This window comes from Sus scrofa, chromosome 2 (assembly GCF_054392235.1).
Source record: "Sus scrofa isolate SSC_HxYL_T2T_F1_AM1 chromosome 2, Sscrofa_HxYL_maternal_Yorkshire_Landrace_v2.0, whole genome shotgun sequence".
Lineage (NCBI taxonomy): Eukaryota > Metazoa > Chordata > Mammalia > Artiodactyla > Suidae > Sus > Sus scrofa.
Genome location: NC_139384.1, coordinates 43,953,769 through 43,967,199, shown reverse-complemented (window position 1 = coordinate 43,967,199; position 13,431 = coordinate 43,953,769). Strand labels below are relative to the sequence as shown.

General features: G+C 42.4%; 1 protein-coding gene across 3 annotated transcripts; it reads left to right on the top strand.

The window, feature by feature from the left end:
• Positions 1-760: 760 nt before the first annotated feature.
• On the top strand, positions 761-11,938 carry LDHA (lactate dehydrogenase A). Of its 3 annotated transcripts, none has more exon segments than NM_001172363.2 (8): positions 761-843; positions 3,080-3,229; positions 5,781-5,898; positions 6,860-7,033; positions 7,814-7,987; positions 8,662-8,779; positions 10,244-10,367; positions 11,197-11,938. In NM_001172363.2, coding segments are annotated over 7 exon segments (999 nt in total). In that variant the 5' UTR covers positions 761-843; positions 3,080-3,103; the 3' UTR covers positions 11,362-11,938.
• Positions 11,939-13,431: the final 1,493 nt, after the last annotated feature.

Sequence of the window (13,431 nt, the reverse complement as noted above, 5' to 3'; positions counted from 1 at the left end):
CAGAGAGAAAGGAGATACCAACTCCCTGGGTGTATGTGGTGGGGGAGAGGGGGGAGTACCAGAAGATGGGTTCAGTTGAAAAGAGATGGAGAAGGAAGGCCGGCCTGGAACCAGCATGAGCAAACGCCCAAAGGTAAAAAAATAATGATATGCTTAAACAAACAAACAAACAAACCAAGAAACAAAAAACCAGGCAGTTCTTGGGTGTGGCTGGGATACAAGGTACTGGGCCGGTGGGGCAGTAGGGAGTGCGGACAAGAGGATGAGGCTTTCCTTTGAGTTATGGGACTTGGAAGTTTTAGCAGTAGGAGGTCAAGCTGGGTCAAGTTTTGGAGATCACTCAACTTAGGTAAGACGAATACACTGAGGCTGTGCTAGGCACTTTCTTTCAACAAAAATTTGTCGAGTGCCCACTATGTGCTAGAAGCTCTTCTGGACACTGGACAACAGCAGCAAAAATTCAGATCGAGCCTTCCTTGAGAGTAACTTCCACATTTTAAGGAAGAGGAAATGAGGGTTGGCTTGACTCTGGCTGATGGCTCTAGCCTGGATTTCTGCGGCCGGAGGCAGCGTGGGTCTGGGCAGCCCTTTGCATAGCTGGGCGCACATGGGTCCTTCCGCTGCGTGCGCCACCGCCCCCCCCACTGCCCCGCCCGGCTCGGAGCCCGCCCCCAGCCCAACCCACACGTGGGTTCTTGCACGTCCGCCCGGCTCCCCCTTGACGTCAACCTCGCTGTTGCTTTTAAGGCCCCTCCCGCTTCGCGCTCGGAGTACCGGAGCAGCTGCCGCCAAGTCCGGATCCGACACTGTGCGCCTCCCACGCCCGCCCGAAGTGCACTCCCGGTACGTCCCGCCCGGCGCGCACGGCGCCCGAGGGGAAGAGCGACAACTTTGGGCTTCTCTGTCGCCGCGCTGCCCACGAAGGGGTCCCTGCTCCCGCGAGGTGTTGGCTCTGCTTCCCAGAGACCTGGGCGGTGGCCCACGCCACGCATGGGCTTGGGACCCGCGGTAACCTCCTTTGGCTCTAAATGGGCACAGTAGCCTCTGGGTGGGTTGGGGAACCAAGGAGGTGGCCGCATCTAATCTGGGGTCGAAGGCCTGAGTGGATGCGGAAGGACCAGGATTCGACAGGTCTGAAGGGTGGGGCATACCTCTAGGCTCGAAATGGGCAAACCGCACAGAACTCGAAGTCCGGTTCTTGGAGTCCACGGGGCCGAAAAAGCTTCAGCAGTGTTTGGGTGGATTCCTGGAAGCCAGAAAGCTGCTGGGTGCCCTTTTGGTCGCATTTTAACCGTGGGACTCTCAAGAGGTGGGCTTCTTGAGGGCAGCTGCTGCCTGCAGATTATAGAGCGTTTCTTGAGTTAATTACATTTTTAAAGAAGCTACTGATGTATGGGCGCTACACTAGACATGGAGCATGCAAAGAAGAGGCAGTAAGGGTGATTATCAGCCAGCTCTCCCGCCTCTCAGTATATTGAGAGTAGGATCATCTCGTACCTTCTTCTCCTTTTGACAAATGGGGGAACCTACGGCTGGTTAGGGCATCTCTAAGGTCACAGTGAGCGGGTGGCCGACTTGGGAGGTAGGCCCTCTTTCTGCAGGGCTTCACCCGGACTCGTATTCCCACATGGAAGGGAGCACTGGAGCCCAGGACTCAGATTATGGTGAAACCTGGAGATGTCTGCAGAAAGAACTCCCTTCCCCCAGCCAGGCTTTAGAAACCTTACAAGGCTGTCTAGAAATAGCAGCAATTTGTAAGGAGAGACTCAATTCTAGCTTGGTGATTCTGGGCTGCCTGCCTGCAAACCCTCTCAGATATTTTTGCTCTTTGGGCTGGTGTCAAGATTAGACTTGGTGCTTTCACGATGCAATCTGTGATAATTTCTCCAGTGAATCCAATGTAGAATTAGATTAGGAGAGTCGAAGCTCCCCTCCCTGGCTCTGGAAATCCAGGGTTCCACCAAGTATCTATTAACTTGAGGGCTCCAGTCTTCAGGTCTCTGCAGCTATCGCTGCATTTCCGGTACTAACAAAATTTCCTCATACCGTTCCTCACGCCTTTGCACCAAGGATCGCGGCAGAAGCCAAACGAGGCGCCTCCGTGAGGGTTGACTAACAATCCTTGGTTCCTGGTATCAAGATTTAAAATCTGGCTTTGGCCGCGCGCCAGGCCGGGGAGGCTGCCAACCGTGCTTCACGTTGTTCATGTGTGCTTTGGAGCACTAGTTAAGTCTAAAGTCTGATTCGAGCTCACTCCCTCTGACCCAGAGAGCGGGTTAGTTTTCTTATCACGGGCGCTTTCGGGCGGGGTTCCGCAAGCATCTGCTTGGCTGTCGGGTTGGTGCCCACCTTTCGGGAGCCAGCCATCGCTAGGCACTACTCTTGTCTCCGCCCAGCGCTCTGAAATGCGCTTGCGCTCAAGGTAGTGACTGGCTAAGCGGATGGGGGAGGGGCGGCTGCCAATCTTCCGGGTCTGGGCGGGGCGTAAAAATGCAAAAGACTCTGGCAGAGGAGACAGTTAGTTGATCTCCGCCCCTTCTTCGGCAGCGGGGGTTGGGGAGAGGGAGAAGAAAACGAGTGCTTGCGCATGGGCGGAGATCACAGTAGGCCCCACTGGCTCCGGGATAGCGCGGTGAGGCGGTGAGGCCGTTAAAGGCACTTTAACCAAGTACTCGTGGTCCTTAAGGGGCTTGGCAGGAGTCCTGGTGACTGGAGTAGAGGGTCTCACAGTGCTCTTGTTTGAGGAAAGGCCAGCTCCACTTGGAGTTAATAAGTCAAGATGGGTGAGCCATCTGGAGGCTATACTTACACGCAAACGTCAATACTGTTTTTCCACGCCAAGGTGAGGACCTTTACACCAACATCCTCGCCAGACCAGATCCTGGCATTAGGCCTTTCAACTCCCCTTTGCCTATCTGTAGGGGTTTTTCCCATGCCCTTTTAGACGTCTCTTGTGTTATGTTTTTGTTTTTTTAGTGGCAAGTACCCCAAAAAGAAGCAATATATGGTTTTTCAGAACAGCTTTTGGTTAATATGCGTTAAAGAGGATGGAGTGACAATGCATGTTTTTCCCCTATAGATTCCTTTTGGTTCTAAATCCACTATGGCAACTCTCAAGGATCAGCTGATTCACAATCTTCTTAAGGAAGAGCATGTTCCCCACAATAAGATTACAGTTGTTGGGGTTGGTGCTGTTGGCATGGCTTGTGCCATCAGTATCTTAATGAAGGTAAGTGAGAGCCCATCACCCTAGAATCCAAGGATACCTTGACTCCACTTCTCCAAGAATTGCATTATCACATTGTATATAAGTAATTAGGTTCATTAACTCATTCAAAAAAATTTGAAACAAACTTTTTTTTTTTTTCTTTTTGGCTATGCCATGGCATGCAGAAATTCCAGGGCCAGGGATCCAACCTGAGACACTGCAGTTGACCAGAGGCACAGCAGTGACAACTAGATCCTTAATCCACTGAGCCACTAGGGAACTCCTGAAACAAACTTTGAAAACATGATGCTATACCAAAAGGGCATCTAAACTACAAAAATTAAAGATTTTTAGGCTGGAGACCCAGTTTCTTAACTTCACTGTGCTGTATTAACCTGTATTAATTGCCTACAAATGAAAAAGTAGAGCCCATGCCTTTAAAAAAGCTAAAATTATTTCAAAGTAATTTTTGTCTTTTTTTTTTTTTTTTTGCTATTTCTTGGGCCGCTCCAGCGGCATATGGAGGTTCCCAGGCTAGGGGTCTAACTGGAGCTGTAGCCACTGGCCTACGCCACAGCCACAGCAACGCCGGATCGTTAACCCGCTGAGCAAGGGCAGGGACCGAACCTGCAACCTCATGGTTCCTAGTCGGATTCGTTAACCACTGCGCCACGACGGGAACTCCTCAAAGTAATTTTTGAATTGAAATTGCTAAGTTCAGGCTCAGCAAATTAAGAATCTAACTAGTATCCATGAGGATGTGGGTTCAATCCCTGACCTTGCTCAGTGGGTTAAAGGATCTGGTGTTGCCATGAGCTGCGGTGTAGGTCACAGATGCAGCTTGGATCTGATGTTGCTGTGGGGGTGGCTGGCAGCTGTAGCTCTGATTGGGCCCCTAGCCTGGGAACCTCCATATGCCATGAGTGTGGCCCTAAAAAGCAACAACAACTATATATATATATATATATGTGTGTGTGTGTGTGTGTGTGTGTGTGTATATATGTATGTGTGTGTGTGTATATATATATATGTATGTGTGTATATATATATATTCAGATTTGGAGTTCCTAAGAGTGAAATGATCAATTCTGCATTCCAACAGGAATGGATTGAAATCAGAAGAAACTGCATAGTATACAACTCTTATTCCTTCCCCATTGCATCAGAAACTGTTACCATTTATTTTCCCCAAACCTATGAACCATCTGTGGTCTTTTTCTGGGATGTCCCCACCTCCACCAACTCAGGTGTGGTTAAGAGTAACTGCCAGGAGTTCCCGTCGTGACGCAGTGGTTAATGAATCCGACTAGCAACCATGAGATTGCGGGTTTGGTCCCTGCCCTTGCTCAGCAGGTTAACGATCCGGCGTTGCCGTGAGCTGTTGTGTGGGTTGCAGACTCGGCTCGGATCCTGCGTTGCTGTGGCTGTGGTGTAGGCCGGCAGTTGCAGCTCCGATTCGACCCCTAGCTTGGGAACCTCCATATGCCCTGGGAGCGGCCCAAGAAATAGCAAAAAGACAAAAAAAAAAAAAGTAACTGCCAGACCACTCATTATACTGTGTATGACTAGGGGTAGATCTGCAGCTCAGCTGGTATAACCTCTTTGGTTATAATAATCCACATCCCGTTTGTATTAAAGCTATTGTTGGAGTTTCCGCTGTGGTTGCAATGGGATCCAAGGCATCTCTGCAGTTCCAGGATGCAGGTTTGATCCCTGACCTAGCACAGTAGCTTAAAGGATCTGGTTCGGCACAAGTCACAACCGCAGTTCGTATCTGATCCCTGGCCTGGGAACTCCACTTGCCATAGGGTGGCCAAAAAAGAAAAACAAAAAAGTAAAGCTATTGTTGGTGGAAGTTCTCATGTGATGCAGCAGGTTAAGGATCCTGCATTGGCACAGCTGTGGTACAGGCCGTAACTGTGTCACGGGCTCAGTCCCTGGCCCAGGAACTTCCACATGCCATGGTTGGGGCCAAAAATAAAAAGCTATTGTTAGTGTTCTTTGTCTAAGATGATCCTTTGAGATTTTATAGATTCATCTGAAAGGATATTTTTCACCAGTATTATGTAATATACAAATCTACATATTTACGTATTTACAAAATACGTAAAACTGTTAGTGTTGGTTAATATGTGGAAAATATGTAACCAGAGAATGGTCCAGAATATCACTTTTTAAGTCTTAATACTAGTCAATATCAGCTATTTAATGACTAACAACCTAAAATCAACGTATAAAACTGAATTTGAGAGAGTAAATAGAGCAGTTTCACAAAATTGGATGTTATTCACTGCCAGTGGAGTGTTGTGCTTCTGTACAGTGGTGGTGGACCTTCTGCAGGGGCTGCTTCCAAGAGGAGAGAGGAGTTGGAAAAAGGGTCAGTGTATCTTCCTATGTTTAGGTCATCTGTGAGTCAGCTTTTAGATGGAGGCCTGCCTCTACTTTGAGGAATGTCCTGATACTAATAGCAGTAGTAGAATTCTCCTACCCAGAAATACTGAAATTTTGTATGCTCTTCTAAAAATTTGGAAATGATACCTTCCCATTTAACTAAAAATTTTATGTCTTTTAGGAATTGGCGGATGAAATTGCTCTCGTTGATGTCATGGAAGACAAACTGAAGGGAGAGATGATGGATCTGCAACATGGCAGCCTTTTCCTTAGGACCCCAAAAATTGTCTCTGGCAAAGGTTGATTTCAAAAAGTTTATATTCCAGTCTATGCTAGACTTAATTCTTTATCAGGCTTGAAATTCTAACTGTACAGAGATTTCTTTTTTATACAGGATAAGAGAGCCCTTTGAACAATTTTGCACTAGTACCTATGGATATCAGTGTTTGAATTTTTAGCAAATGGTTTTAAGTGGAAATCTCATTGATGCATGATGTGGAAAGCATCTAAATTAGAATGTAATTAACAAAGTTTCTTAGGTCCATATTTTACCACGTTTCTTCAAATACTCAAATATACTTACTTCCCCTACTTCATTTCACACACTAGCACAAGGTTGAGAATAAGGTAGATGAGCCTGTGCAGCAGATATTCTTGTCTTGACCCTATCACGTTTTACAATTGCCAGCCAGGAAACTGAGCCATAGGCCCAAATAGTATCTTTTTTTTGACACTTGAAAATCGTTGACCACTTACCTGATAAAGGACTCCTTTACCTTCAATCCAGAGTTAGCCATCCTGGGCCATACGGTACTAGAAGCAAGATATGCTTGATAAATGTACAGTTGCTTCTGCTTTAGGGGAGGAAAAAAAAAAGCCTGTCCCCGGGCTGAATGACCACAGTTAAGTAGAAATAGGAGTATTATATGGCAAGAAATTAGGGAATTAGGGGTTGTCAGTTGTTTGATACGAGAATCAAGTAAATTTGATTCCTTTTAGCTCCCCTCACTTATAGTTATATAAATCCACAACATGACTAAAACCAGAATGCAAGGAAGGTGTTGATGTATTCTTCCTCCATGTAAGTGGCCACAGTGATAAAATTCACAAAGCAAAGTAGGAGTCTGAGGGGCATTAGGGGCATTTATACGCCACATGTGCAAAACTGATAAAACTGTCCATAAAAAAAGTTAATGGAACACATTTTTGCTGGGATTATCTTAAAGGACTTAATCTGGCTGTTGTTTCTTTTTTGTCTAGACTATAACGTGACTGCAAACTCTAGGCTGGTTGTTATCACAGCTGGGGCACGTCAGCAAGAGGGAGAAAGCCGTCTTAATTTGGTCCAGCGTAATGTGAACATCTTTAAATTCATCATTCCTAATATTGTAAAATACAGCCCAAACTGCAAGTTGCTTGTTGTTTCCAATCCAGGTGAGACTTTAATGGCATAAAAATAGATGAGCTAGAGCAAAATTGACAGTATATATATCATAATCTCTGTGTGTGTGTGTGTATATATATATATGTATGTGTGTGTGTGTGTGTGTGTGTATATATATATATATATATATATATAAAATCTTTTTCATTTTCCTCCTGGGAGTAGATTTATGGTTTTGTAAAATGGTTAAGTTTAAAATATTAAAGGGGGATACAATGCCTTTAATGTAGTCAGAACTTTAAAAGTTGTTACTTGCTTAAGATTTTGATAAGGGGTAAGTTTATGAATAATGTTTTTGTTTTGTATTATTTTTGGTTTTGAGGGCTGCACCTACAGCATATGAAAGTTCCCAAGGTAGGAGTTGAGTCAGAGCTGCAGCTACTGGCCTACACCATAGCCGCAGAAATGCAGGCTCTGAGCCAAGTCTGTGACCTACCCACAGTTCACAGCAACACCGGATCCTTAACCCACTGAGCGAGGCCAAGGATGGAACCTTTGTCTGCATGGATACTAGTTGCGTTCATTACCACTGAGCCACAACGGGAACTCCAGGATAATATATTATTGATGCAAGCTTATTTTCATTAAACTATATTTTTTTAATATTTACTGTACTTGCTGTATTATATATAGCATAGAGGTTTAAAAATATTAACCAAATATTGATTGGTCTTGATCAATATCAAGGTCATACAGGGCTGTATAACTTGAGTAGTCAATAATTATCTAATGACTCATCTAGTATCGCTGCCTAAATATTTTCTTCATAGTGGATATCTTGACCTATGTGGCTTGGAAGATAAGTGGCTTTCCCAAAAACCGTGTTATTGGAAGTGGTTGCAATTTGGATTCAGCCCGGTTCCGTTACCTAATGGGGGAAAGGCTGGGAGTTCACCCCCTAAGCTGTCATGGGTGGATCCTTGGGGAGCATGGAGACTCTAGTGGTAAGTATAACTTATTTTCTCTGTGAAAGAAAGATGGTGTAAAAATTGATAGGAGTATCATTACTAAATCAGAGCCTAAATCAGATGTCCATTCTTTAGGGTAGAATGATTTCCAGGAATCTTTTATTTTGGTATAATTATATCCTAAGAATTGTAAAGATTTTTAGCATTCTGTATGACATTTTCTGGTATAAGGGATATGGGATGAAATTTCTTTCTTACAGTAGACAGACATATAATAAGATGATAGCTCTTAGGCTACTTCTTTTAATATCACGGCTGTTTATACTCAAACTGTTTAGCCCTGAAAGAGTCAGCCAAGCCAAATGGAGGGTATGAGAACAAATATTATTATCACAATTGAAAGATGTTATCATTTGTGCAGAGTCCTCAGTTCCTTATGCCAAGAAAATTCCTTTTATGCTCTCATCCTGTTTCATCTCAATAGGTTAGGAAAATAGGTTAAAATAAGAGTATAACTGATAGTATAAAACTGATAGTTTTACATAATCTAATCATTGAAAAGTTAAAAGTTGGGGTATTGGTAGTCTTGACCATCTCTACCAAAAGGGGGTAATCTTCCACAGATAAGACAATTTTAGAAGAATAGGTCAGGATGACTAGTTTGCTGGCTGGCGCATGAAAATAAATATATTCTATACTATTTCTTTTAGTGCCTGTGTGGAGCGGAGTAAATGTTGCTGGTGTCTCCCTGAAGAATCTGCACCCTGAATTAGGCACTGATGCAGATAAGGAACACTGGAAAGCAGTTCACAAACAGGTGGTGGACAGGTAATAGATCTCATAATTTGTAATGTGAAAGGTTAAAATTTATTATTTTATTTAAAAAACTAAAAGTTTAATAATATTTGCATTCGATTTACTCTGTCAGAAAACTTGTTTTCTAAAGCTTTTTAAAATATCATACTATAAAAAGGTAAAGGCATTAAAAATTACAGACATTTATAAATGCTACAGTCTATCTTTATTTGCTGTAATTCTCTATAGTATGATAAATCTTTGTGTTTGTAATGTAAACTAATAAGATAAAAGAGGAGTTCCTGTCGTGGCTCAGTGGAAACTATTCTGACTAGTATCCATGAGGATGTAAGTTTGATCCCTGACCTTGCTCAGTGGATTAAGGATCAGGCATTGCTGTGAGCTGTGGTGTAGGTTACAACGCGGCTCGGATCTGGGGTTGCTGTGGCTGTGGTGTAACTCCTATTCGACCCCTAGCCTGGGAAACTCCATATGCTGTGGGTGCGGCCCTAAAAAATATATGTATATATAAGATAAAACAAGTTAGATTATGTATACCCTATTTGAGATTCAGTCTTCAACATCATATATGATTCATTCCTTAAGGATATGAATTTTTAAATCTAGGTTCCTGCAGTAGAAACACAGCTAGCCTCTTGTTTATTCAGACGATTATAAAGTTTTAAGCAAGGTATAGATTCATAATGGTACTAAAAATGTAAATAATTATTAGCATTAAAAATTGTTCAAATAGGAAACTTTCAGCTTGGTGGCATTATTTACTTTAAGTCAGGTGGCCATGTGTGGACCTCAAGTCTATGGAATTGAAGAACGAATCATCATTGGTCTAGGCAAGGCCGTCTTACTTGTATTTGTTTAATTAAAACCTGTAAAACCATCATCTAACCCAAGAAACGTTGATAGTCTGCTGTCAGCTAACTGTAGCATTTATTGGGTCAGAATTATTAGTCTGTTGGTGCTTAGAAATGAATGAATTCTGTTCTCCTCCCCTTTATCTCTGTGTTCCCCACTGGGCCCCCCTCACCCCCATGTGCACACACTTGAGATAATCCCAAGCCAAGCATGCTATATGAAATCTTCTTGGATTTACTTTTTAAAATTCAGTATTGCATTTTTAAGAATCATCCATTTTGTTGCATGTGGCTAAAGTGATTTCCTTTGACAGCTATGTAATATTCCATTGTATGAATACAGCACAATTTATCCATTTCCCTGTTGGAGAGCATTGGGCTTGTTGCCAGGTTTTTGCTATTACCAACAGTACTGTTATGATACCAGTACATAATATCCTGCTATACATGTGCAAGGGTTACTCTTAGCTACGTAATGTGAGTTTACTGTATTATTTATATAGTATTACTTACTATATGAATTATATATTATAGAGCATGTGTTCATTGAAAGCTTTTTCTTTGTTCTCCCATCCTACTTTTTTCTACTCTTCCCTCCTCTTTCCTACACTTCCCTACCCTACAGTGCTTATGAGGTGATCAAACTGAAAGGCTACACGTCCTGGGCCATTGGACTATCTGTGGCAGATCTGGCAGAAAGTATAATGAAGAATCTTAGGCGGGTGCATCCGATTTCCACCATGATTAAGGTAGGTCTGTGTAGCAGTAGGTTGTATTTGAATGCCTTCGTTTCCTGTTTTTTTAAAAAAAAACCTCTTCTCTGGAGTTCCCCTGGTGTCGCGAATCCGAGTAGGAACCATGAGGTTTTGGGTTTGATCCCTGGCTTCGCTTAGTGGGTTAAGGATCCAGCATTGCCATGAGCTGTCGTGTAGGTCGCAGATGAGGCTTGGATCTAATGTTGCTGTGGCTGTGGTGTAGGCTGGCAGCTGTAGCTCTGATTAGACCCCTAGCCTGGGAACCTACATATGCCATGGGTGCAGCCCTAAAAAGTAAAAAAAAAAAGAAAAAAAAACAGAACTCTTCTGAGACTGCCAGTCCTCAATCATTGATTTAAGTGAAGTTAATTAATGCCTCTGAGACTCTTCTGAAAAGACTTGGTTGAGCTTTGGGATTAATGTCCACTAGCACTTTGTTCAGCACACAGATATTTGATAACTTGATGACTAATAAGAAAACTCTTATTAAATTGTGTTGAATGGGTGGATGACTATAAAAGAAATACATTTTTTTTTCCTTTGGGAGAAACAAATCACACTCAAGTTAGAGTTACCAAAGTGTTATACAGTAAAAATTGGAAAGTATGATTGATAATGACAATAATTTTGATTTTCTCTTAGAATGGAAATCTTTTAATGACTTTCTTTTACACTGTTCATGACATCCTGCCTGAAAATCTGGGAAGGAATTTCTGCTTATCAAGTTCTATTAAATAAGCTTTGTAATTATAGAGAATGAAAGTCTTTGGAGATCTCAGAATGAATAGAAAAAACATAAAAATATTTTTCATTTTGTCTCCAGGGTCTCTATGGGATAAAAGAGGATGTCTTCCTTAGTGTTCCTTGCATCTTGGGACAGAATGGAATCTCAGATGTTGTGAAAGTGACTCTGACTCCTGAGGAAGAGGCTCATTTGAAGAAGAGTGCAGATACACTTTGGGGGATCCAGAAAGAGCTGCAATTTTAAAGTCTCTCATAACATACCACTTTCACTGTCTAGGCTACAACAAGATTTTAGTTGGAGGTTGTGCATATTGTTCTTTTTATCTGATCTGTGACTAAAGCAGTAATGTTAAGACAGCCTAGGAAAAACAGCCATTTCCTAAAGTTAGGAGTGGTTCATAAACCCCCACAGCTGTATCCTGATGTTGGATGGTACTTATCTTGTGTAGTCCTAAATTGGTTCTTGTAAAATAGTTCTACTTTCTCAAGAGGCACCCGGGCCAGTGTTGCAGATGCTGCAGTTGCCTTTCAAGCCAGATATATGTTTACTCTGTGTTATATAATATCTGGTTCCTTTAGCTAAGATGCCCAGTCTAACTCTTTTATCTCCAATTAATCACATCCTGGGATCCAATGTACAAATCCAGTATTGCATGTCTTGTGATAACTATTCTAAAGAATCTTATTTTATGTACTGTATGTATCAGAATAGTGTACAATGCCATGTAATGTAAAAAGAAAAATCAAAATCTATATAAATAATGCAGCCAACTATCCAGCTGTTATACCAACTAAAACAACAAATAAACCTTGAACAGTGACTACACTCTTAATTTCTTATATTAAGATACAAAGTCATAAAGCTGCTATATTTGTTCATTACCTTGGAAAGCATTAGGTTATTCTTGGGTAACACTGTGGTGATGTGGGGAGGGGCATGCCCACCACATGTGGAAGTTCCCAGACCAGGGATTGAATCCAGTCCACAGCAGTGCCCTGAGCTGCAGCAATGAGAATGGTGGATCCTCAACCTGCTGAGCCACACAGGAACTCCCAAATATATATATATTTTTTGGCCACACCTGGAGCATATGGAAGTTCCTGGGCCAGGGGTCAACTCAGAACTACATCTGTGACCTATGCCACAGCTCATGGCAATGCCAGATCCTTAACTCACTGAGCAGGGCCAGGGGTTGCACCCACATCCTCACAGAGATAGCACTGGGTCCATAGCCCACTGAGCCACAATGGAAACACCTGCAATGATTTTTTTTTAAGGTGAACTATTTACTAATGCTCAGACTTTAGTAAGAATTAATAGGAGCTCCCGCTGTGGCACAATGGGAGTGGTAGCATCTCTGCAGAATCAGGACTCAGATTTGATCCCCAGCCTGGCATAGTAGGTTAAAGGGTCCAGCATTGCTGCAGCTGTGGCATAGGTCACCAGTGTGGCTGGAATCTGACCCCTGGTCTGGGAATTCCATGGGGTGGCCAAAAAAAAAAAAAAAAAAAAAGAATCATTGAGGGTGTACCTAGATTGACTAAGTTGTTTTGTTACCATTTTCATTGTAATCACTTGTTTTAATAGTAGTCCCAAAGCATTATAACATGATAATAGTGCTAATTATAATTGGGATCCTACAATTCATGTAGGTAATATTCTATATATAAATGTAAAAAACATAAGCAGTGGTATTTTACCACTACAGGGGGACAGAGATTTTCAAGACCTTTTGCTCTCTGGAGGCCAGTACCACAACGAAACTTAATAATTTTGAAAGAAATAGTCTTGGTGGTTGTCTACTCAAAAATTTTCTTTAGATTTCCCTCACAGTATTTCTATAACTATGACCCTCTCCAGGCCTAAAAAACATTACTTCTGGAGATTAACTGGAACAAATTTATTGTCATCACCCCTCCAGAATTTTCCCCTAAAGTCCCTTTTCTGAGAGCTAGTTAAGAGAAATAACTATGTAAGAACTGTTTTTTCTTTGGGCCACACCTGCTGCATGTGGAAGTTCCTGGGCCAAGGATGGAGCCCACACCACAGCGTGACCTGAGCCACTGCAGTGACAATGCCAAATCCTTAACCTAATGAGCCACCAGGGATCTCAACTGAGAACTTTTAAATTACTCCCCCCAAAAGAAACACTTGCACTTATTCCTGTAGCCTTTGGTAGACTTTGTAGCATCTTCAGTCTTAAAAAAAAATATATATTTACCTTTATTTCATATTATTTGATACAGGAAATTAGGCAATATCAACATGACCAAAAATGCTTGACAGAAATTTCTTAAACTAATTTTCCATGAA

Coding starts and splice junctions, on each gene's coding strand:
- LDHA (XM_085009724.1), top strand. CDS start 5,814: ATGGAAGACAAACTGAAGGGAGAGATGATGGATCTGCAACATGGCAGC. Junction 5,899..6,859: donor AAAAATTGTCTCTGGCAAAG/GTTGATTTCAAA, acceptor TTTTTTGTCTAG/ACTATAACGTGACTGCAAAC. Junction 10,368..11,196: donor CGATTTCCACCATGATTAAG/GTAGGTCTGTGT, acceptor TTTTGTCTCCAG/GGTCTCTATGGGATAAAAGA.